Source organism: Oryctolagus cuniculus, chromosome 7 (genome assembly GCF_964237555.1).
Source record: "Oryctolagus cuniculus chromosome 7, mOryCun1.1, whole genome shotgun sequence".
NCBI lineage: Eukaryota > Metazoa > Chordata > Mammalia > Lagomorpha > Leporidae > Oryctolagus > Oryctolagus cuniculus.
The window spans coordinates 137,184,396-137,209,615 of NC_091438.1; the positions used below are offsets into that span (position 1 = coordinate 137,184,396).

At 43.6% G+C, this 25,220-nt stretch overlaps 1 protein-coding gene across 15 annotated transcripts in view; it reads right to left on the reverse strand.

The window, feature by feature from the left end:
- Positions 1 to 8,212: 8,212 nt before the first annotated feature.
- ZMYM4 (zinc finger MYM-type containing 4) overlaps positions 8,213 to 25,220 on the reverse strand; it is a 184,213-nt gene continuing 167,205 nt past the window's right edge. For 13 of the 15 annotated variants that reach the window (XM_051832150.2, XM_008273699.4, XM_008273695.4 and 10 more), the window contains 4 exons: positions 15,386 to 15,497; positions 13,418 to 13,666; positions 11,538 to 11,667; positions 8,213 to 10,715 (listed from right to left, as the gene is read on the reverse strand). In XM_051832150.2, coding sequence (XP_051688110.2) covers positions 10,508 to 10,715; positions 11,538 to 11,667; positions 13,418 to 13,666; positions 15,386 to 15,497 — 699 coding nt within the window. In that variant the 3' untranslated portion in view covers positions 8,213 to 10,507. Of the gene's footprint in view, positions 10,716 to 11,045; positions 11,668 to 13,417; positions 13,667 to 15,385; positions 15,498 to 25,220 lie in introns of all 15 variants that reach the window. The other 2 variants (XR_011390787.1, XR_011390786.1) reach the window with 1 other exon arrangement.

Below are 25,220 nucleotides of genomic sequence, written 5' to 3' on the forward strand. Positions count from 1 at the left end.
TTTCCTGGTCTCCCATGGGGTGCAGGGCCCAAGCACCTGGGCCATCCTCCACTGCACTCCCTGGCCACAGCAGAGAGCTGGCCTGGAAGAGGGGCAACCGGGACAGAATCCGGCGCCCCGACCGGGACTAGAACCCGGTGTGCCGGCGCCGCTAGGCGGAGGATTAGCCTAGTGAGCCGCGGCGCCGGCTGAAATGCCACTTTCTTACTCCAAAAAGCAACATAAACTTCAGCATCTGAAACACACAGGCATGCGAGCGAGCGAGCTCGTGGTCACAGCCCTGGTCCCTGTCACAGTCTGCATGCACTTCACGGTGCGCTGACATCAGCAGAGTCACGGGGGGGGGGGGGGGGGGGTGGTACCGGGCAAGACAAGGGCAGACTCAGTCACTGCTAGCTGCTGTGGGCGGGCACCCGTCGGACCTGACCAGGCAGGCTCCCGGGGGCTACTACTTGGGTACAGAACAATGAGAAGCAATTAAAATGCTGCACCATGACTTACTCGATGGGGTGGGGTGGTGACTGAGGTCATCCAAGGTCCCTGTTAAGTTTAAGCCAGGCGTTCATGTATTGAGACAGTCTCTATAAAGATTCACAACTTGAATATGTAACATCTAAAGCATACTGGGAGAGAAGTTATTTTTAACCAGCCAATGAAAAAGCAGGAATGGAGGTGAAAACATCAGCATTCCAAATCTGACTACTGGGGGCCGGCACTGTGGTGTCATGGGCTAAGTCTCTGAGACACTGGCATCCCACATGGCTGCTGGTTTGAGTCCCAGCTGATCCACTTCTGATCCAGCTGCTGTCTAAGGCACCTGGGAAAGCAGCAGAAGATGGCCCAAATGCTTGGGTCCCTGCACCCACATGGGAGACCCAGATGAAGCTCCTGGCTTCGGTCTGGCCATTGTGGTCATTTGGGGAGGGAACCAGCAGATGGAAGATCTGTCTCTCCTGTCCCCCTCTGTAACTCTACCTTTCAAATACATACATCTTAAAATAAAAAACAGAATACCAATATCTGACCACTTGGTAGACATGTTACAACGAATACCACCCAGCATAAGCTAAGTAACTAGATGCAACTGTCACACTTCTTGTAGGTCAGAGAGAGATGGAAAACACAGGGACAACGGGAACTCTGCTGGGGCTCTGGTTCCTAGGAAGACAACGAAGTAGCTATCGGCTCCCCTCCCCTGGAAGCAGACATCGGAGGCACCACTGCCAAAAATCAAACCACTTAAAGCCCCTCAGGTCTCGGAAGAAGGCCTGAGGAGGTGCAGGTTGGGGTAAACTGGAAAGGGAGCTGGGGCGTCAGTGGGAAGATCAGTCATGTCCCTGGTGGCAGCGGGACCAGCAGCCGTGGTGGGGGAGGAAAGGGCGGGCTGCGCTGTTGCCCGTGACCTCCCTCTCCCTAAGTCAGGCCCTGGGAGGGGTGGTGTGGCTTTGGCCTTTCACCCGGGGGAGCTCCCAGGCCCTCCTGAGGGGCAGAAAACCAACTGCATACTAACAGCTCAAAGAAAATCAGCGCACATGGAAACACCAGCGATCTGAAAAAGGAGCAAGAACCACGTGGGCACAGGCAACGTGGAAACCAGGACAAGTGTGGCAGTGGCGCTGGAGGGCCACCTGACCAGAAGGGAGCAGCGAGAGAAGACAGGACACACACAGCAGCCTCGAAGTGCCAGTGTCTGACGAACACGAGTCCGGGCGAGGGGGTGGGATGGGGTGGGGTGCGGAGAACGTGAAGAAACACTCAGAGCGCCGCAAGGCCGCGGCCCGGGAGAGCGAAGCGCGGCCGGCGGCTCGGCGGGACGGCGAGGGCTGCCGCGTCCGGGTGCTCAGGGAGAACTGCGACTCCGAATTTCCCCCGGGACAGGCTCGCGCACGCCGGAGCAGTCGAGCCAAACCGGGCGGACAGGCGGCTTCCGAGAGCTCCGCCCACGGATGCGTTCGGAACGCATTCCTGGAGCCGTGAAACAGAAACCCGCGGCCTAGATGGGACGGAGGAAGTCCCGGCGACAAGGGCAGTGGCGACGTTCCTAGACTGCGACAGCTAGGGCTGACAAGAAGGACTGAATTCAGCTAGGACTGAGCCCGCAAGCAGGGGCCGGCGCGGCGAGTAAGCGCCGCTCGCATGGCACACGGCGCCGCCGGCGGCTCCGCTTCTGCCCCGGGGGAGGCCGCGGAGGAAGGCCCCAGAGCTGTTCCCGCAGCCGTGGGGGGGGGGGGGGGGGCTAGAGGATGGCAGGTCGCTCGCTATCGCTCTGCTTCCAAGTAAGGAGCTAAATCTAAGGGAAAAACAAACCCCAGACCAAGTTCCCCCAAAATGTCAACAAGGCGAGGGTAGGCAAGACCAAAGAAACAAAGAAAAGTTCAACCAACAGGGGCCAACCAACATGAACGGTATTAGAGGTAACTGCCAGTCCTGAGAGCAGAGGGACTGCAAGTAGATGGAGAGTACACTCCCCGAAGGAAAGCAGGGGGCACCCACAAAGCACAGGAAATGGGGGCTGGGGTGGGGGCCCCGCAGTAATTCAAACACGTAAACATTTTTAGCCTCTCCCGCTCCTCCCCGCCCACCGCCCCGCACCCCGCCCGGCCTGCGTAGGGTGTAAGCCTGCGATGCTGGAACGTGACTGACTGAGAAAACAGTTCACTCACAGGGGCTCCCGGGCAAGGACTGATGAGCAAGTTAAAGAGGAAGGCCAGAGGGCGCCCTCGTGTACGCTGCCGACAGAAGCACGGTCGGCTGTGCCTCACTGACCAGGGAGAGGCCGACGCGTGCCCCCGGTGTTCAGCACTGGGACTCGACCGAGAGGTGGCTGAGGAAGCAAGATTTACTGTATCTGATAAACGATTCAATGCTAAAAAGAACGTGGAAGACGACGTGGAAGAGAGCAGTGAAGGAAATTTTGAATCGTAGCTATTAATCTCAGCTGCAGCTTGAAACTGACACGACAGCAGGCAGGGAAAGAGAGCATGGTTAATGGTGCGCTACAAAAGGAAGTGAGAGGGGCCCAGCCTTGCAGCGTGGCAATTAGAGCCGCAGCCTACAATGCCGGCGCCACACACGGGTTGAGTCCCTGCTAATGGCCTGGGAAAGCAGCAGAGGATGGTCCAAGTGCTTGGGCTCCTGCTATCCATATGGGAGACCTGGTTCCTGGCTTCAGGCTGGCCCAGCCTCGGCCATTATAGCCAAATGGGCAGTGAACCAGTGGATGGAAGATCTCTCCGTGTCTCTCCCTCTTTCAGATAAATAAATCATTCTTAAAAAAAAAAAAAAAAAAAAAAGAGAAAACACCTGGCCCCAACCGATGATGCTGTCCTCACATCTTAATCTGGGAACTCAGCCAGCACAGTGGGGAGAGGTTCGGAACGTTGATGAATCAGAATCACTTTCAAGACACAAGAAAAACTCACAACAAAGAAAGCAATCATTCAACTTGGTACATTAAAAATATGAACAACAGGAGAAAATAACAAAGAAACAAGAGCAATGCCATCAGAATAATATGAAAGAGAGAAGACTGACAAAACCAAACGCTGGTTAGGACAGGTAGACTGAGAAGAGAAGATGCAAATGAAACACAGAATGGAAGGAAGTGAGTAGAACTACACCACAGTAAACTGGGACACACAGAAGAAAACGAGAAACCTGTAGAGAAACATAAAAATCCAAAGTGGCAAGACTTTCAAAACTCGAGTGGATCAGTTTTTAAAAGTAAATTAAAAAGGTAAAGGCCCTTAAAAAAAAAACACAACTGAAAGTTTTACAGTTTGACTATTCTCAAATCGTGAGTCAGCTGTTAGACAAAACGGACAAGGATCTGCAGTTGTTTTTGAGACCAGTGTTAGAGTCATCCCAAAACCAAATAAGGAGAATTGAAGATGGAAAAAAAAAACCCTTAGGAAACATTTTACTCATGTCTAGAGATGCAACAAAAATGAAATAAAAAATAATCAGCTAGCTATGTCTACTAGTGGGTGCTTACAAAAATATCAACATGGTCTGATCGAAGGAATTCAAGAGTAGTAGAACGTCAGGAAACCTTCACCAAACTTCACAACTTCGATAAAAGTATAACTGCAACAACAGATGTAAAAAAAGTATCTGGTAAATTCAACTTTTTTATTTTTTATTTATTTTTTGACAGGCAGAGTGGACAGTGAGAGAGAGACAGAAAGGTCTTCCTTTGCCGTTGGTTCACCCTCCAATGGCCGCTGCGGTCGGCGCTCTGCGGCTAGCGCACCGCGCTGATCCGAAGGCAGGAGCCAGGTGCTTCTCCTGGTCTCCCATGGGGTGCAGGGCCCAAGGACTTGGGCCATCCTCCACTGCACTCCCTGGCCACAGCAGAGAGCTGGCCTGGAAGAGGGGCAACTGGGATAGAATCCGGCGCCCTGACTGGGACTAGAACCCAGTGTGCCGGCGCCGCAAGGCGGAGGATTAGCCTAGTGAGCCGTGGCGCCGGCCAAATTCAACTTTTTAATTTATAATTAAAACTCATAGCAAACCTGGAAGAGAATAACCTTGAGGTGATAAAGGCTATATATCTAATCCAAAAGTGTGTAAAATACACATAAATACACACGAATGGAATTAAAAGTCTATTTCGATGTAAAAAAATTTTTTTCATACTAGTTGGAAAACATACAATGCAAAAACTATGCATGGCGTTCAAAGTTGGTTTTGCACCAAAATAAACTGTACTTTGAATTCCGTTTACCAACTTTCTGAAGTATTCTCATCTATGATATATCACTGATCAGGGTGGTTCACTGAATGAATTAAGATAGGAACTGTCCACTGCACAGACACCAGAAGCAAGCACTTGATAATGCACCTCTCCTACTGAATGGGCGAGAGGTTGAAGGCCGCCCTCCAGGCCTCCTGCAGGCTGAGAGCAGGTGCAGGCCCACATCTACTCCTCTTCTGTGTGAGGCCCTTTGTATTCCCACACTACCACCAGCACTTGGCAACAGCCATTTCTCTTAAGTGATAGCTCTTAGAAAAAATCCCAATGACTGAGTGTGAGCATCTCTTCATAGACTCATCACCCTTTGGGGCTTTTCTTTTAGCAACTACTCATTATCTTTTATTCAATTTTTATGATTCAGCAGTTTTTTGCATTTTCCAGACAAATCTTTCGGTGGATTTAAACTTTTCAAGTGTCTTTTTAAACTGAATTTGTTAACATTAGCCTTTACTGAACAGGAATCTTTAATTTTTGATGTACCAAATCTTTAATTTTCCCCCATTTTACATGAATTGTGCTTTGGGGGTTTTACTTAAGCTCATCCCTATGTCTAAATCACAATAAAATTCACCTGTTTCCTGTTAATTTTAGTAATCTTACCTTTCACATTTAGATACTAAACTGATTCAACAGTCTCTCTTTGCACACAAATGCTAGTTAGGGATCCTTTTATTTTCTTCCATGTAAAAAGCCAGTTTTCCAGCTAAAACAAACATAGGAGTCTTGTGTATTATTTAATTACTAAACTCTATACTGGCACCCTTTCAATTACATTACCTAATGAATTACAGCTCTTGTAGAAAATTGCTTGGGGGCCGGCGCCTTGGCTCAATAGGCTAATCCTCTGCCTGCTAATCCTCCTTTCTACTGTGGCCCGGGAAGGCAGTGGAGGATGACCCAAGTGCTTGGGCCCTGCACCCCATGGGAGACCAGGAGAAGCACCTGGCTCCTGCCTTCGGATCAGCGCGGTGCGCCGGCCGCAGCGCACCGGCCGCAGCACACCGGCCGCAGCAGCCATTGGGGAGTGAACCAATGGCAAAGGAAGACCTTTCTCTCTGTCTCTCTCACTGTCCACTCTGCCTGTCAAAAAAAAAAAAAAAAGAAAAGAAAAGAAAAGAAAAAAAAATTGCTTGGAACTTATTTTGTATCTAGTGAGCTAATTTTAATCATTGGTTAACCCTGTTCCTTCTTTATATACTCTGAACACCTGAAAATAGTGACTTTTTTTTTGACAGGCAGAGTGGACAGTGAGAGAGAGACAGAGAGAAAGGTCTTCCTTTGCCGTTGGTTCACCCCCTAATGGCCGCTGCGGCCAGCACACTGCCCTGATCTGAAGCCAGGAGCCAGGTACTTCTCCTGGTCTCCCATGGGGTGCAGGGCCCAAGAACCTGGGCTGTCCTCCACTGCACTCCCGGGTCACAGCAGAGAGCTGGACTGGAAGAGGAGTGACCGGGACAGAATTCGGTGCCCTATCTGGGACCAGAACTCGGGATGCTGGCACCGCAGGCGGAGGATTAGCCTAGCGAGCCACGGCGCCGGCCAATAGTGAATTTCAAATGAAGCGTTTCATTTATTACCTTTCAGTATGATAATGTTTCTCTTTCTTCCTTACAGCTGTGCTCAGAACGTCCAGTTCTGCCGCACAGTGATGTGACAGTGTATGAGTTATGTACCTGGCTGCTGCTCCAACGGAGACTAGCCACAGAGTCCTGAGTAAGAAGAAACCTTTCTTGGAGGAAGGTCTGAGCTGGCAGCCAGCCCAGGAGGAGATGGGCGGCGCCTCTGTACAGAGCTTCCTGGGCTTCCCCTGTTACCCTTCCCACCGCAAGCACGCTCAAGTGCCAGCCCACAGGAATGGACAGGGAGCAGATGGCGAACTTACTCCTTTCAAGGGGGAGCCCTGGCTGTTTTTAAGCTCATCTCTGCTTCCATCCCAATGGCCAAAACTCGATTCCATGTTCACTCCTAGCTGTAAGGTAGTCTGAAAAACACATTCTTGCCAACAGAGCTGCTGGCTAGCTAACACTCACGGAGAAGCAGGATCTGTTAATAAAGTTCAGAAGTAGAGAAACGGATATTGTTGTCTGGTTCCTAAAGTGATGATGTGTAACCACTACCCAGAGAAAACAGCTTCAGGGATCATGGGTTTGCTTCCAATTAAAAAATAAATTCCAACACACGCTCTTTCTGTACCTGTTGCTTTTTGCTTTTCCAATGTAGTAAAGCCATACATCAGTGGGCTTCTGTGACGCTGATCACTACTGACATGTACATAAATACAAGATTGAAGAACGTAGGATTTTTATTATAGTAATCATTCTAAATACCTGATTCAAATACACAGAACTGGTCATATGGAAAGTATGTTTTACAGAATCCAAAGTGTTGAACTTAGAAATATTCAGACTGCACAGAGGAAGGAACATTTATTTAAAGTCTCCATACACGCTAGGCCGTTTATTAAAAATAGCTGACATTTGAAAGCCTGCCATGTGCCAGGCACAACCGCCTGGAAGGAGCTATCACTATGTCTGCTTTGTAAGAGGAGGAAACTGAGGCACACAGAGGTTAAGGAATCTACCGAGGGTTAGCAGCTAGTAAGCAGAAGGACGAGGCTCCAAAGCCTATGGTCCCTCTTCTCTGTAATGGGATCTTTTGATGAATATTTTTTCCAATGATGATAACCAAGTGTGATGATAGACGAGACAGATATTCAGAAAGTTCATGGAAAATGCAAAGTACATAAAAACCATGCAATCCATCTCAACATGTTTTGCACCAAAAATAAACTTGTCTTTCAATGCCAGTTTCCACGAACTTTTCAAAAATAATTAGAAGGGTATTGTTTCTGAAAATTTCAACTCATATGGGTCCTTTTTATTCACACAGAAAACTAAGTTCTAAATTTAACAGAAAACTGAGATTCACTGACAGAAATTAATTATATTTTACAGTTCCTCAGAAAACTCTTGCTTTACAAAGTTCAGACTGCCACAGGAAAGATGCTAAAAAGAATCCATGTGGAATCTGGAAGACGTATCTGCCCAATACCAAGACAGCTCTAGAGTCTACGGAAAACACAATTTAGTCTTACTTCTTCGACTTAAATATGATTTTATACTATATATTCTTTATTCTGATCTCTGTTTCAACATCATTAAACTTTAAATGATGCAAGCTTTGTAAATCTCAAAAAAAGCTCACCTGAAATGGAATAAATAAAGGATGCCCTTATTTCTAGTGAGGCTTTAAAGAGCTACCGAATTAATTACAAATGGGAACAAGTCTTTTGATGGAGAAAAGGAAGCAACTGAAAGACTCAGCAAGGAAATAAATCATTTCTTTCCTGAAAACTGCTTTCTTTGTAATTTTACTTTCTATTGAGTCAAAGCAATACAAACAGAAAAAAAGATATTTAAAAATTTTTCCAAGACATAAAGAAAAAGAACTCACCCATCAAATACAAATATACTATTTTATTCTAAGGGAATATTTTTGTTGGTTTCTGCAAGGGGAAAATCCAAAGTTGTTGAAAACCAAGAAAGAACAGTAAGGATGATTCAGATGTTTCTCTGTGTTTGAGATTTTTTTTCCTCCCCTAGAAAAGAAATGTAATTTTACACAATTTTAATAAAACAGAAAACGCAAATAATGGGACACAACATCAACAGCTACACTTATGAAGAATGACCAATAATATCTTCTCTTATGAATTAATTTAGGGTTCTGGACAACTGTGTGAACTAACATGCAACTGAAATTCTGATACAGTCATTTATCTGGGTATTGGCTGCTCTTGGTTAAGATACAGATTTTTTTTCTTTCTGGTATTTTATAACAATTTATCTACTATGCTAACAATATTTGTTTTTCATACAACTACAAAAAGGGGAAAATGTTAGTGTTCAGACAAACCATAAAATTCGTATAGCGGGGACTATTACACCTGATGTTTCTGGATAGTTTATTGGCAGACTTATAAGACAATTGAACTGTTTTTCCTTTATATCAAACAAAGTCTGGAAGTAAGAAGTTTCCAGTCAGAAATGACAAACACAGATGAAATTAATTGTACAGAATTGGGGCAGATTTACTTCTTTCACACAGTTCTTGGTAACAAAAAGTAAGATTTGTTACAGGCAGAGAAAGGGACAGAACCATCAAGTACACAATGTCAAAAGGCCTATTTAAAATTTTTATTGTAGTCCAAAGACTTTCATCAAAAAAAAAAAAAAAAAATACACCTGACACCCCCACCTAAAAAATTGGGACATACTGAAAATTCTTTCAAGATTAAACTTTCCAAGAGGCTTTTTTTTTTTTTTTTTTTTTTTACTTCTTTCAACTTTATCACAGGGTCAAATTAATCTCAGCTAATAAGGAAGTTCTGTGATTGGCCAAAATCATGAAAGCTTTGACTCAAAATGTTGTGGGGAAGAAACGGAAGATAGAGATGAGAAAGAGGACTGATATGCCACACATGCCTATGACTTGCAATCCTCACACCACTACTAAAACAGCTAGCGTTTGGGATAATGCTATAAGAAGACCTGATTATGCATATGCAAGAAAGTCACTGTCTTCGTATCCTAACCCAGAATCCCTATTTTCAAGTTTCTTAGGGCAATAAGGTCATTGTCCAAATGATTTACACAGGAACCTACAGGACCTTTCCTACCGTAACCCAGATACCCAAGTAATACTGTGTCTTTGTGGACTCATCCACAGGTTTGCCAGAGTAAGGAGACAGACTTTTCTTTTTTTCTGAAATGATAAGGGCCTCCAGAAAATGGTGCAAAAGATAAAAGAAGAGGGATCATTTGGGAAACAGGAAGGCAAAACAATGGGAGAAAAGCTGCCACTGGGGAAAAAGAAAGCAAAGAGAACTCCCATTTCTGTACCACAGCTCAGGCTATGAGACAGCAGCAGCAAAGGCCTGCACCCAGAGAAGTGGGCATTTTAGTGGGTTTTCTGCAAACATTTCAAGACACTTGGGGTCTAATGGGCTCCACAGATTTTCTGTGTACATAATTAGCTTGTGGACTATCATCCCCGTTACCTTAATTAACCCACATTCAGACTCGCAGCTGAGAAGGCTCGACCCAGAAGTGCCAGGGACACACTGCCACGTGAACAGCAGTGCAGGCCATTCTCCCTGGCGTGAGGGCCCTGGCAGAAGCGCCAGAGGCTTCTCTCCTTCACAGAGCTGGCTTGGCAGTGAAGATCAAAATCAAGACCACTTCACTCTCTTTTAAAAGAGCTGAGCATTTTTATTGGGTCTTCATCTGGGCCCCACAGTCCCCATGTGATGTCACCCTTAGCTCTGCACTGATGTCTCCCCTTTGACAAAGGGCTTGCCGGAGTAGCCTGCTGCAGCCAAGGTTTCACTCCAAAGCTACCTCTCTACGGTCTAAGGTTACTATGGTAGAATTTTATACAACGGTTTTCCTTAAAAATATTCCACAATTTGTTATTCCCAAACAAAATAAGATTATGCACCACTCAGAGGAACTGGTTAGTCGTTCTGAAGATGTCTACGAACTATATCACCGCCACGGAATACTTCTGAGTTCATATGCTTTCCTTCAGTTTTCCTTTGTACATCCACACTGTGGCTCTCGAGCCGACTGTTTTCCATTATCTTACAGTCAAGTCAGGAGGACTCGGAGTTACACATCGTCTCCAACAGCTGGATGCATTCACAGTTTGGTGCATACCAATGTGTATGAAAATAGGAACCTCATTTCCACTTTAATCTGATAATTCAACATCAGAGTCTTCAGATTTGGCTTTGGCAAGTTCTTCATGTACCTCCCTCACCATAAGAATACGTGTTAACATGGTGTCCAGGGTCCCAGGGTCTATCGGGAAAGTGGAGTACCACATGGGGCTATTCGGGACACAGGAGCGCTCAGGCTGAAGGTAAAATACATCATTCCTCTGCTTCACACTTTCAGAACTATCCACAGGAAAGATAAACAAAAAAGAAAAGCAGAAAATTAGGGATCAGAAAGTACAGTGAACACAAAGTATTCTTTAACAATGGCTTTTAATTTTTCCCAGTGTGACTCACAGCACAGATAAGTAGTGTACCCACTGGGAAAAATAGGTTTTATACACAGTTTCTCCCAAGAATAACCAGTAATGCTACATCTTTCCTCATATACTCATGAAATCCACATTGGGTTGGAAGTATACTGTTAATACAATGTATATTGTTAATACAAAGTCTATAAGTCACAAAATTATGTACGCAAAACATTCTTAGGAGCAAAAATAGTTAACTTACATGTGGGCACCATGGCTGAGAAACATGTTCTGGAATGAATCCCAAGGGCATTCAACACATTATCAATGGGAAAATTCAGCCATTAGATTTCTTTGAGAAAAAATGTATTTTACTGTGAATCTAACAACTCTAAGATTGCAAAGTTCCTCTAAACAGCCTCTCTTTAAAATCTTCTTCCTACTTAAATAATAATAATAATAAATCACTACAGGTTAGATAGAACATAAAGGTTGAGGAACACTTGTAAACATCAAACAATAGAAGTGATTCAGCTTTTGAGAAAATTTTCAGGAAAAAAACCCCAGCAATTCTTTTCTTTATTCAAAATCCACCCAGATAGCAATGGGAATGGGGGGATGAAATTAGGGGTAAATCCTTGTCTAAAATCACAAGCCAGCTACTCTTCTGATAGGCGAGCATTCAAAATTCAGAATCAGTCAACTGCTTTCTGAGGTGCATGCGATGTATTCCGATAGACTCCCTTCCACTCACCACTTTGACAGGTAAAATTCATACAGTCGCACCGGGCACCGCAGTGGGTTGTCAGTATTCTCTGCCATCTCCACACCCATGGGAACCTCATCATCTTCGTTTCGTTTTCTCTTGCCAACAGTTAGTTTGTCTTAACACAGGAAAGAATGATCAAAAATCCTATTAGAAAAGTCTATTCTTCAAGTCTCAAGGCCCCCAATGAGCTCTGCTTCACAGCCAGAACTCGGCCTCTCCTTCCTTCTGACACATTCCTTATTCAGCAAATATTTATACTGAGCTCCTATGGCATGCCAGATATTACTCTAAACGCTGAGTTTATAGCATTAAGCAAAACAAAGGCACAGTCCCGTGAAATCTGTTCCCCTGCTCACACAGTGGAGGCACCATGGCAAAAAGTGTGATGCTACTGCACAGCCTCTAAGCCGAGCCTGACTTTGTTAGCAGACGTTATTAGCCATGTGGAGAGTAGAAAAAAGGGCTCCCCATGAGGTCAAGGTAGAAGTTGGCATCACTTTACCTGAAAAGATTTCTACTGTAGGTTACCACTGTCTTACTGGGCATTTGTTCAAATTTCTTTAATCTGTCAGAGTCTTGTGAGAACTGATGGGAAAAGAAATTCTCAGCAGAGTTGGCCATTTAATAACAACAAACCTTTTTTCAGCAAAATAATTTTGCAGGGGCCAAGGGTTCTCAGAAAGAATCCAGGGTGCAGGCATAGAAAAGGGATTGCTTTTCCCTCATCTGTCTTCAAGAGAACACTTGGTGGAACCAACATGTGAGAGCCCAAGGTAAAAAGGTTTTCTTCTTTTTTATATCTGCTATTAATAACTGTCCTGGAGCTTTTCCCAGCTTCCTACATTAGCTGGGACTTTAGCCACATTCACCTGCTTTCTATTTGGAAGCTACCTAAATATAAAGACTGTTACTCATTCAGAAAATAAGCTGAGATTATTACAAAGTCTTGTTTTCAAGCGGAAAACAAGGAAGTATAACCTGACTGGTTCTCCCTCCCCAGTACCAACTAACAGCACAAAGTGGGTTACATATGAACAAAACTAAGGAAACAGGACATAGGCAAAAAAAGCAAGGCAATCTTAATCTTTCCTAAAGTAAAGAAACAACCGAGGGAAAAATTTACGCAAAGGTAAACACTGCAATTCTACTTCACAGATTTTGCTTTCAGTGATTTTAAATTCTCACATTCAAAAAATGTATTTTACCCTTAGAAGTAACTACTGGATTTTGGGAGTCTCAGCATTTATGATTCTGGTTAAAATTAATTTACTTTCTAGTTCTATAATACCAACATTAATTTCTTAAACATTATAAACAAACTGTTATAGGTTGTTTTTGGAATGCAAGACCATAAATCTAATAAAACTTTCACTGCTGATACTGTGTTCCTGTGTACAAAAGCAGTATACTGTAGGTCATCTTTTAGCTTTCACTGGTATTTTACAACATAAACTAAAAATATGCTCTGGTCAAAAAGAAAAAAACACTTATATATAACAGATTACAGGTTAAGCAGGCTTCTATTAACAAGCAACTGATTCAGCTGATGCCTGTAAGCAAGTGATTCTAAAACCAGATTGTGTATTTAAATTTGCTGAGAAGTTTTAAAATGAAGATTATTTGGGCTCTACCCAGTTAAAATCAGAATTTCTAATTTAAAAGCCAATAAAAGTATATAGAAAGAAATGGTCCCTCTCATCTTGAGGCAAGCTTTTAACTTCCCCTACCAAGAGAGGAAAACATTCAAATATTAAAAGAAACCTATATTCTTCTTCCAAGTGTAGAATTTATAGCTACCATCCTGCAGATTCTAATTCAGTAGCCATGAGACTTCAGATGGAAACCTTACAAAACCCACCACACACCTGGTTCTGACTCCTGCTTCTGAGACGGTGGGAAGAACCTCAGGTAAGTCATCTTGGTACTGTACTTCAGCGTTCTGGTGCGCCGCATCACGTGGGCAAAGGAAAGCTTCAAGTGCTCAGTAACATTCTTCAGTTGAAAATATTTGGTATTGAAGAAAAGAAGGGTGTTCAAGAGGACAATCGGTGAGTACGCGCCCAGCTGTTTGCACTCCCACAAATGCTCCTCTTCAATGCGAGAGAACATGTAACCTGGACCGAAGTGGGAAAGCAGCAGCAGTAAGCGCCTGTAAAACGGCACTAAGTAGCTTCTCGATTCTAGGATGGCAAAACGTGAAAGGGACGACTGATTGTTTCTATCTTCCCCCTCAGCAGAAAAACTGCAAAGGCAGCACAAGGAGGAGGGAAGGTTTCACTTGAGAAGACGCCGTGAGCATTCATGCCCCTGACACCATCCTAACCTGCTGTTATTCTAGGTCAGCGGCTGGCAAGCTTTCTCTACAAAATGTCAGAGAGAAAATATTTTTGGCTTTGCAAGCCATAACCACTGAACAATTTTGTTGTTAAAGAAAATAAGAAACCACAGACAACATATAAAGCAAGCAGGTGTGGGTATATACCAGGAAAACCTTTTTATAGACAAATTTAAATTTCATATAATTTTCATATTACAATGTATTAACTATTCAGAAAGATTTTTTCCTCAATTATTTGAATGTAAAAAATCATTTTTAACTCACGGACTACACAGAACAGGCCAGATACGGCCCATGGGCTTCAGTTTGCCAACTGCTACTGGAAATGATTAAACTTACTGTCGGCTGGCTTTAGTCTTCTTAGCCAAGATCATCAGTCGGCAGACCGGTCCCCTCCCTCTTTATTTATTTATTTATTTTTATTTTTTGACAGGCAGAGTGGACAGTGAGAGAGAGAGAGAGACAGAAAGGTCTTCCTTTGCCGTTGGTTCACCCTCCAATGGCCGCTGCGGCCGGCGCTCTGCGGCTAGCGCACCGCGCTGATCCGAAGGCAGGAGCCAGGTGCTTCTCCTGGATTCCCATGGGGTGCAGGGCCCAAGCACTTGGGCCATCCTCCACTGCACTCCTGGGCCACAGCAGAGAGCTGGCCTGGAAGAGGGGCAACCGGGACAGAATCCAGCGCCCTGACCAGGACTAGAACCCGGTGTGCCGGCGCCGCAAGGTGGAGGATTAGCCTGTTGAGCCGCGGCGCTGGCTCCCCTTTATTTTTATGTATATTAACAGGTCTGGGATTTTTCTTGCAAGTCAGAGGACTTACAGAAGAACTAAAGTAACTGCACCTTCCTCATGATTCCCCTTACAGCCTGGTCTCCTACTCTTCTTCCTTCCTCAGTCTACTTTGCTGCTCTTTCTACCATCTACTCTAGGGCAACCATCCACAAAGATGACTTTATTTCCAAATCTATAGCCCCTAGGCCCTCTGTCAATGTTAAACACGTCAAACCACTCAGAATGCTTCAGGGATACTCAGCAGTGAGATAGCCTGGGTAAACATTCCCGAGACAAGGAGCAAATTATAGACTTGTCTGCTGACACTGGTCAAAGACAGTTCAAGGATGAAGGCATAACTGGCTTCACACAAACATTACTGAAGAAGCTGAAAAGGCCCACGTGTACCAAGTAGAAGGTGTGGCAGCTACTGGTACAGTTACAGCTTTACCGACACTAGCAGATCAAAAATGGTTTCCAAAAAGGTAAATTTTACTTAAAGTTATTTTTAATTCTGGCAATTAGTATCGACCTATACATGCACTGTATGGAAGTTACGCTTTTACTAAAATAACCAACAATAAGCAAAGACTTTTATTTCAAAAGCCCACATTATAAAACAGTACATAAATATAAAATGAACAATTTATAAGAAGATAATTATAAAACTAAGGCAATTTAAGAAAGCATATCATGAAAACAATCAAATAAAAAATAATTATCCTACCATTAGGAAGTATTGTAGGTTCCCATATTTTCAAGAGTTTGGTAAGCTCAATCATAAATCTGGAATAGGGCTCAGTAAAAATGTTATCTATTCTACCATTTTCAAACAGGTACTATAAGGGAAAAAAGAGGAAATACACATGTTGATATAAAGAAAACACAGATTAAAAATTATTGTAGCTTTCCCTTAATATCTGCCCTTAGAATATTGTTTAGCTATGTTCAACTTCTAAGTATTTTAAGGGTATCTGTTTGAAATATAAGGATTCCAGTCAAATGCCCCCTCCACATTAACTGACATTGTCTTCACCACTGAACTTGCAAAGGGTTTTTACTCCCTTTTAAGACATGGATGATACAGAGTAACTATGATTAAAAAAAGAACCCTTTTCTCAGTCTGTGAAACTGATACTCTAGTGTGGACTTCTCCAACATTTCTTTTCCTGACTCATAACACAGAACTGCAGGTGTACTTTAGAAAGCTTCCAGTCTACCTCAGTATCACTTCCTGAAACTGCAGTTACTCTCAGGTGACCGAAGAACACCAAATTTACATCTCTAAACTGTCTGTGGCACTCAGAAAGTTCACATCTAATTACAGGACATGAGACTACAGTACCTGCAACCATCAACCACCATGTTACAGGACAGGCATCTAGGAACAGCTTGAGTAAAGCACAGTTCAAAATTATACTGAGGGTACACATGAGCTAGAATAAACTGAGTCAGGGAAAGACCACGAACAATTACAGGATAAAGGGCAGCTTTCTGTTTATTTGTAGCTAGCACAGTTTTCTGCATTTCTGTCTATGTGTTATCTGGAGAACACTATACCCATTTAAATTTATTCTAATAAAAGTTATGTACCAGGGCTGGCACTGTGGAGCAGCAGATAAGCCGCCACCTGTAGTGCTGGCATTCCATATGGGTACCTGTTCAAGACCTGGCTGCTCCACTTCCAATCCAGCTCCCTGCTATGTCCTGGGAAAGCAGCAGAAGATGGCCCAAGTCCTTAGGCTCCTGCACGGATGTGGGAGACCCGGAGGAAGCTCCTGGCTTCTGGCTTCAGAATGGCCCAGCTCCAACCATTGTAGCCATGTGGGGAGTGAACCAGCCCTCTCTCTGCCTCTGCCTCTCTGTAACTCTGCCTTTCAAATAAATAATCTTTTTTTTAAAAGCTATGTACCAAATGTCCATTTTTATGAAGCCTCCTCAAAGGCAATTTATCATCATTTTGTCAGATTACAAAAGGGTTGTTGGACAGTGTTTTCTTTTACCATTTTTTCAAAAAAAAAAAACCATTTATTTATTTGAAGGGCTGACAGAGATACCTTTCATCGACTGGTCCACTCCCCAAATGCCTCAATGGTCCAGGGCAAAGTCAAAAGCCCTGAGTTCCATCAGGGTCTCCCAAAAGGATGGCATGGGCCCATGTACTCTGGTCATCCTCCACAGTTTCCCAGACCCATGAAGCAGAGAGCTGGGACTCAAGCTGCCACCAGGATACAGGATGCAGGCATTGTAGGTCACAGCTTAGCTTATGCACCACAACACTGACCCCTCTTCTTTCAATAAAGTAATTTTCCCCAAAAATGTATTTTCATTATGCAAAAAGTTTAAAAACAGGAAAAGTAAAGAAAGGCTACTTAAACACCCCACACAAAAGCTAATTGTTATTAATATTTAAGGATTTAAAAAATTTTTAATTTATCTTCATTTTATTTAAAAGGTAAAAAGAGGAAAAAAGATACAGACACAGACACACACACAGACACACACATACCTTCCATACACTGCTTTACTCTCCAAATGCCTGCAACAGCCAGGAACCAAGAAACTCCACCTTGCTCTCCCATGTGGGTGGCAAGGACCCCAAACCCTTGAGCTATCAGCTGCCTGCCAGGATGCGCATTCGCTAGACTGGAAGCTGAGTAGCTGGGACTCAAATGGAAACTCAGATATGAAATGCAGGCATCCCAAACAGCTGACGTAAGCCACTTGTCACTCCAGATGTTTCTTAAAAAATCTTTTATAAATACACAGAGTTGCCACTTAAGGAATGAACCAGTGGATGGAAGACTTATTTCAAGACCTCTGTCTGTCCCTCTCTTTCTGTAACTCTCTGCCTTTCAAATAAATTCTTAAAAAAAGATACAGAGAGTTGAGTTTTGAATATATACACAAATGTATTAGTACAAATAAAATACATATTTTAAAAAAGTCTCTTCCCTCTCAGATCAAGAATCAAAAATGCAAGTTTATGCAACTATGAGTTGTAATGAACCATGTAAACAGGAAATTAAGGGGGGGAAAAGCCCACTTAAAATGGCATGAAAAATAATAAAATACTTAACATAAAATTCAACCGTGGAGCTGTAGGGCTGACACAAAACTACAAAAACTTTGCTGATAGTAAACATTAAAGACTTAAATAAATGGAATACATCCTATATTCATGAATTAGAAGACAAAAGAGTTAAGATAGCAATATTCTCCAAAACAATCTGGTTTCAATGTAATCCTACCAAAATCCCAATGGCCAGAAACAGATGCTTAGTCTAATGGTTAAGATAGGTGCTCCCATTTTGGAGAACCTGGGTTCAACTACCAGATCTGGCTCCTACTCCAGCTTTGCTGCTAATGCAGACAGTGGAAGGCAGATGGCTCCAGTAACTGAGTTCCTGTCACCCATCTGGGAGACCTGTCTGGTGTTCCTGGCTCCCAGCTTTGGCTTGGACCAGCCTGAGCTACTGAGGGCATTTACGGAGTGAACCAGCATATGGGGCCACATTTCTCGCTCTTTCTCTCAAAAGAAAGAAAAACAAACAAACAAAAAAACCCAAGAAAACTCAATGTTCTTTTCTTTTTGCATAAAAGGAAAACATAAACCTAAAATTTATATGAGATTTTAAAGGACCTTGAACAACCTAAAAAAATCTTGAGGGATAACATTTGCTGATTTCAAAACATAGCCACAGGCCGGCGCCGCGGCTCACTAGGCTAATCCTCCGCCTAGCGGCGTCGGCACACCGGGTTCTAGTCCCGGTCGGGGCGCCGGATTCTGTCCCGGTTGCCCCTCTTCCAGGCCAGCTCTCTGCTGTGGCCAGGGAGTGCAGTGGAGGATGGCCCAGGTGCTTGGGCCCTGCACCCCATGGGAGACCAGGAAAAGCACCTGGCTCCTGCCATTGGATCAGCGCGGTGCGCCGGCCGCAGCGCGCCGGCCGCGGCGGCCATTGGAGGGTGAACCAACGGCAAAGGAAGACCTTTCTCTCTGTCTCTCTCTCTCACTGTCCACTCTGCCTGTCAAAAAAAAAACAAACAAACAAAAAAAAAAACAAAAAACAACCAAAAAAAACATAGCCACAGTAATCAAGGCAGTGTGGAATGTCATATGAATAACCACATAGACAAATGGGCTAGAACCGACACAAAGTAAGCACATTCACTTTGTTCAAATGATTTTCAACAAGGGTATCAAGATAAAGAAAAAATAATAATTTCTTCAACTAAAGAGGAGATCTGGATATCCACATACAAGAGAAGGAAGGTAGGGCCTATCTCACATCAGATAGAAAAAAAACAACTCAAGGGGCTGGCACTGTGGCAGAACAGGTTAAGCCACTGCCTGCAATGCTGGCATATCGTATGGCTACCAGTTTGAGTCCCAGCAGCAGCATGTCCAATCCAGCTCCTTGCTAACGTGCCTGGGAAAGTACAGGAAGATGGTCCAACTCCTTGGGTCCCTGCATCCACACGGGAGACCTGGATGGAGTTCTGGACTTACGGCTTGGCCTGGCCCAGCTGTAGCTATTGTAGCCATTTTGGGGAGTGAACTAGCAAACTGAAGATCTCTTTCCCTCTCTCTATGCCTTTCAAATAAATTAATTAACTTAAAATAGGTCAGTGATTTAAACATAAGAGCTAAAACTCTTTGAAGTAAACAGATAAATTCTTTATGTCCCTGAATTTGGCAATGGATTCCTAGATATGACACTAAAAGCACAGGGAACCAAGGAAAGAAGAAAAAGTTGAACTTTATGAAAATGAAATTTTTTTTGTGATTCAAAGTACACTATTAAGAGAGTGAAAAGAAAACCTAAAGAACAGGACAAAATATTTGCAGATCACTTATCTAATAAGAGTTTAATGTCTAGAATATATAGAAAAAAATCATACAACAAAAAAAGACAAACAACCCAAATAAAACATGGACAAAGGACTTAATTTTTTCTTCAAAGAGGAAATAGAAATGCTCAATGTTATTAGGCAAATTCAAAGCAAATACACAATAAGATATCATTTCACGCCCTCTAGGACAATATTTTAAAGAAGAGGGGAAGGGCATTTGGTTTCGTAGTTAACATGAAGCTTAGGATGCCCTGCATCCCCTGCTGAAGTGCGCAGTTCTGGCCGTGCTGCTTATCCAGCTACCTGCCAGTGCACACCTTGGAAGGCAGTGGTGATGGCTCAAGTACTCGGACTCCTGCCACCCACGTGGGCCCAAGTGGAGCTTTGGGCTCCTGGCTGCAGTGAGGCTCACCCCTGGCTACAGCACGCATTTGAGGTGCAGACCCAAGATCTTTATCTTGTTCTGTTTCTCTGCCTTTCAGATAAATAAAAATAAATGCAAAGAAAACCAATGTGACAATGAAAATACGTGATCTGTGTATGTATATAAATTTCTCTGGAGACAAATACTGACCAAAGATTTTCTATGTTGAAGAATCTATATGCATTTGAAGTTTGAACAGCCACTGTCAGATAACTTGCAAACTAGAAAACCCTGCAAGAGTGAGTGTGTATGTGTATTCATTAATACTTGGTATTATCACAGTTCTCAAACTTTGAAAATTTTAAACTACCTAATAGCTGAAAAATTTTCCCTGATTAAAGTAGAGCACCTTTTAATACTGGAAAGGCAGAACAGTGATCACAGTCACGGATGATGGAAGTGATGCGCCTGTGCGACTTTAGGCCACACTGCCAACCTCGATATGCCTCAGATTTGTCAACAGAACAATGTGACAGTAATAGTTCTTACACGCAAAGGGTCATTCTAGCAAATAAGTTAAGGTATGCAATGGACTTTTTTACTGCATACAGGAAGCTGATCACTTTGTCCTGGTGCATTTCGTCTATTGGCCATCTGTTCTATTCCTTCTGGTACTGGCCTACTGGTATCTTTTGCCATTTTTAGGGTAATATTGCATCATTTTATTGATTTATAGGTGCTTTTCACTCACTGGATAGCAAATTTTGGTTACGCATGTCAATCCTGTGAATTAAGAAAGACTCTCAGTTGGAAGATGTGACAAATAGATGTAAAAGAGACTGTTAACAGGAATACTGTCTTAATTTTAAAAATTTACTTATTTGAAAGGCAGAGAGAATGCGAGAGACAGAAAGAGATAATTTCCATCCACTGGTTTACCTCCCAAATGCCCACAATAGGCAGGGCTGGGCCAGGCTAAAGCCAGGAGCCAGGAACTCCATCCTGGTCTAAACATGGGTGGCCGAGACTCAAGTACTTGGACCCTCTTGCACTGCCTTCCTAAGCCCATTAGCAGGAAGCTGTACTGGAAGTGGAGCAGCCAGGACTCAAACTGGCACTCTGATAAGGGATGCCAGCATTCCAAGGGGTAATATAACCTGCTGTGCCACAATGTGGGTCCCAATTGACCTAATTTTTATGGGGAGTAATTTGGCAATATGTAGCAAAAACCTAAAATAGTGAGTTTATGTCTTTGTTCCTAGAAATTCCAGTGGATTTCATGAATTTATGCTATGGGGGGGCTGCCTGGTGCAGCAGTTAAGATACTGCATTCCACATCAGAAAGTCTTCCTACTTCCAGCTTCCTCCTAATGCATACCCTAGGAAGCAGCAGGTGATGGGTTCAAGTACTTGGGTCCCTGCCACTCTTGTGGGACACCTGGATAGAATTCTGGGCTCTTGGCTTTAGACTGGGCCAGCTCCAGTTCCAGTTGTTGCAGCATTTTGGAAGCAAAAGTGAACCAGTGATTGAAATATTTCTCCCTTTATCTCTGTCTTTGAAATAAAATGAAATTAAAGGCAAAAAAAATGTTAAATAATTAGCTCGTGTACAAACATATCTTTGCAAAGATACCCAACAAGACATTATCATGGTAAAAAAAATTTTAAGATAGGATTGATAACATATGTGACATTATCTATTTTTCTATATATACAAATATATCATGAAGGAAAATTGATTATATCATTAAGCAAACATGTATGACATATAATTAAGTAAAAACAATATGTTATAGAAATATATATTAGAAATTATATTTTGGGGGGGCCGACGCTGTGGCCCAGTGGGTTAAAGCCCCGACCTGCAGTGCTGGCATCCCACATTGGTGCCGGTTTGCATCCCGGCTGTTCTACTTCCAATCTAGCTCCTTATTGGTGTGCCTAGGACAGTGGCAGAGGATGGCCTGAGTCCTTGGGCCCCTAAACCCAGAAGAAGCTCCTGGCTCCTGGCTTTGGAATAGCTCAGCTCTGGTAATTGAGGCCATCTGGGGAGTGAACCAGCGGATGGAAGACCTCTCTCTCTGTCTCTACTTCTCCCTGTAACTCTTTCAAATACAGAGAATAAATCTTAAAAAAAAATTATACTTTTGTTGTTGTTTAAACAGTCATCTTCCATTGTTCCCTTCCCTAGTCAATGTTAACAGTGGTGGTCAAAGTGTTCATGCTACAGTTGAACTTAAGATTCTGTTTTTCCTTTTTAAGATTTTATTTATTTATTTGAGAGGCTGATTTAGACAGAGAGAAGGACAGAAAGGTCTTCTATCCACTGGCTCTTCAAATGGCAACAACATCCAGAGCTGGGCCAATCCGAAGCCAGGAGCCAGGAGCTTATTCTGGGTCTCCCATGTGGGTGCAGGGGCCCAATCACCTGGGCCATTTTCCATGGCTCTCCCAGGCCATAGCAGAGAGCTGGACGGAAGTGGAGCAGCTGGGACATGAACTGGCTCCCATATGGGATGCCAGCATCACAGGCGGCAGATTTATCAACTATACCACAATGCAATCCCCATTTTAACCATTCTTAAAAGTAATCTTGTTGAAAAGAAATGTAAAGGGCAATACAGCTCACAAGAATTTCACTCCCCTTCACCCCCCCACCCCCAGTGGGAGATCTGTTCATGGTCTCTTTCTTTCTAGCCACCTGCAAAATGGCTTGCAAAATTAGAGAAGTCAAAGACCTCCAAGGTTTCTGGAGAGCCCCTGGTGCTGAGTTTCCTTGGCAACCAGACAGATAAAAACTCAGCCATGTGCCCTTCACAAGAATAGACTGTCATTCCTCTTTGCTTCAGTAAAGCAACCTGTTGAGGTCAGTCCCGTCTCCTTTTTCTCTCTTTTCTGGGGGTATGACAGGCCACAACCCTGAGCTATTCCAAACCTAACAAAATATGCTTTAACCTAGATACAAAAGTACTGGTTCATAAGGTACATAAATAAAAGTTATGGAAGCATTGTTTTTAAGAGCAAAAATGTGGAGAAGAGAGAACTCTTGTACACTGCTCATGGGAATGTAAATTAGAGTTGTTATGAACACTTGTACAGAGGATCTTCAAAAGAAAAAAACTAAGCCGGCGCCGTGGCTCAATAGGCTAATCCTCCACCTTGCGGCGCCGGCACACCGGGTTCTAGTCCCGGTTGGGGCGCCGGATTCTGTCCCGGTTGCCCCTCTTCCAGGCCAGCTCTCTGCTATGGCCAGGGAGTGCAGTGGAGGATGGCCCAGGTGCTTGGGCCCTGCACCCCATGGGAGACCAGGAAAAGCACCTGGCTCCTGGCTCCTGCCAGGATCAGCGCGGTGCGCCGGCTGCAGCGGCGGCCATTGGAGGGTGAACCAGCGGCAAAAAGGAAGACCTTTCTCTCTGTCTCTCTCTCTCACTGTCCACTCTGCCTGTCAAAAAAAAAAAAAAAAAAAAAAAAAAACCTAAACAAAACAGAAACATATGATCCAGCAATCTCTCCTATCAGTATTTACCAAAAAGATTTTTGATTCACTTTGCCAAAGATAGATTTGTACTTTTATCTTCGTTGCAGTACTAGTAACATAGTCAAATTTCAGAATCAACCTAATTGTCTACCAACAGATGATGGATAAAGAATATATCGTATAGAGGCTGACATTGTGGCTCAGTGAGTTGAGCCATCATCTGTAGTACCAGTATCCCATATAAAGGTCAGTTCATGTCCTGGCTGCTCCAATTCTGACCCAGCTCCCTGTTAACGTGCCTGGAACAGCAGCAGAACATGGCTCAATTATTTGGGCTCCTAACACCCATGTAGGAGATCCGGATGTAGACCAGGCTCCTTTTTTGGCCTGTTGCACCCATTTTGGGGGAGAACCAGCATTTGGAAGATCTTTCTTTCCATGTCTGTTTCTCCCTCTCTCGTTAACTCTTTCAAATACATAAAGAAATAAAAAAAAAAAGTTTTATTCACAAAATGTCTTCAAAACATTCACCAAAAAATGCATATCATGAAAAAACTATGTGTGGATTTCAAAAGTTTTTTACACAAAAAAATTTATTTTTTAATTTCATTTTCCTACCATCTTTTGAAGTACCCTTTATAACACAATGGAATACTAGTCAGCCTTAAAGAAGTAAATTCCGTCATTTACTACAACAAGATAGAATTGGGAAACATTCTGCTAACTAAAATAAGCCAGGCAAAGAAGGAACAAGCCCACATGTTCTCACAGGTGTAGATTATAAACAACTGAGTTCACAGAAGCAGAGAATAAAGGTGGTTGCCAGAGACTGAGGGAGCACCAGGTGGAGACTTTAGTCGGATGGTATAAAGTCTCAGGAGGAATTTCTTTTGGAAATCAACACAGTTAAAACAGTGTACCGCATATTTCAAAACTGGGGTAGGCATGCCTATTAAGCTGTTTAAGGGGCTGGCATTGTGGCATAGCAGGTACAGCTGCTGCCTCTGACTCTGGCATATTATATGGGTGTCAGGTCATGTCCCAGCTGCTCCATTTCCATTCTTATTCCCTTAATGTCCCAAGTGTTTGGGACCCTACCACCTACGTGTGAGACCTAGATGAAACTCCTGGCTTTGGCTGGGCCCAGCCCTGGATGTTGAGTCACCTGGGGAGTTAACCAACAGATGCAAGATCTCTTTCTCTACCTCTCTCCTTAACTCTTTCAAATGAATAAATAAATCTTTAGTTAACATATTCATGTCCAGGGGCTGGGGTTCTGGCCTAGCAGGAAAGTTGCCACCTGAGACACCAGCATCCCATAAGGGCAATGGTTCACACCCCGGCTGCTCAACTTCCAATCTAGCTCCCTGCTAATGTTCCCAGGAAAGCACATTAGAGGATGGCCAAGTGCTTGGGCCTCTGCAGCCACACAGGAGATCCAGAAGAAGTTCCTGGCTTATGGCTTCAGCCTGGCTCAGCCCTGGCTGTTATGGCCATTTAGGGAGTGAACCAGTGGATGGAAGATCTCCGTCTTTCTGCCTTTCAAATAAATAAATCTTTGTATGTATAAAAAACAGATATTCATGTCCCGTATCAGAGTGCCAGAGTTTGATACCCAGTTCTAGCTCCTCACTCTTGTTACCAATGCAAACCCTGGGAGACAATGGTGATGGTTCAAATAACTGGGTTCTTGCACCCAAAAGGGAGGCCTGGACTGAATTCCTGGCCCCCAGCTTTGGCCCTGGCCCCAGCTCCGGCCACTCTGGACATTTGAGAGTGAACCAGCAGATGGGAACTGTATCTCTGTCTCTCAAATGTAAAAGAAAAAAAATTGCTGAGAGTACATTTTAAATGCTCCTACCATAA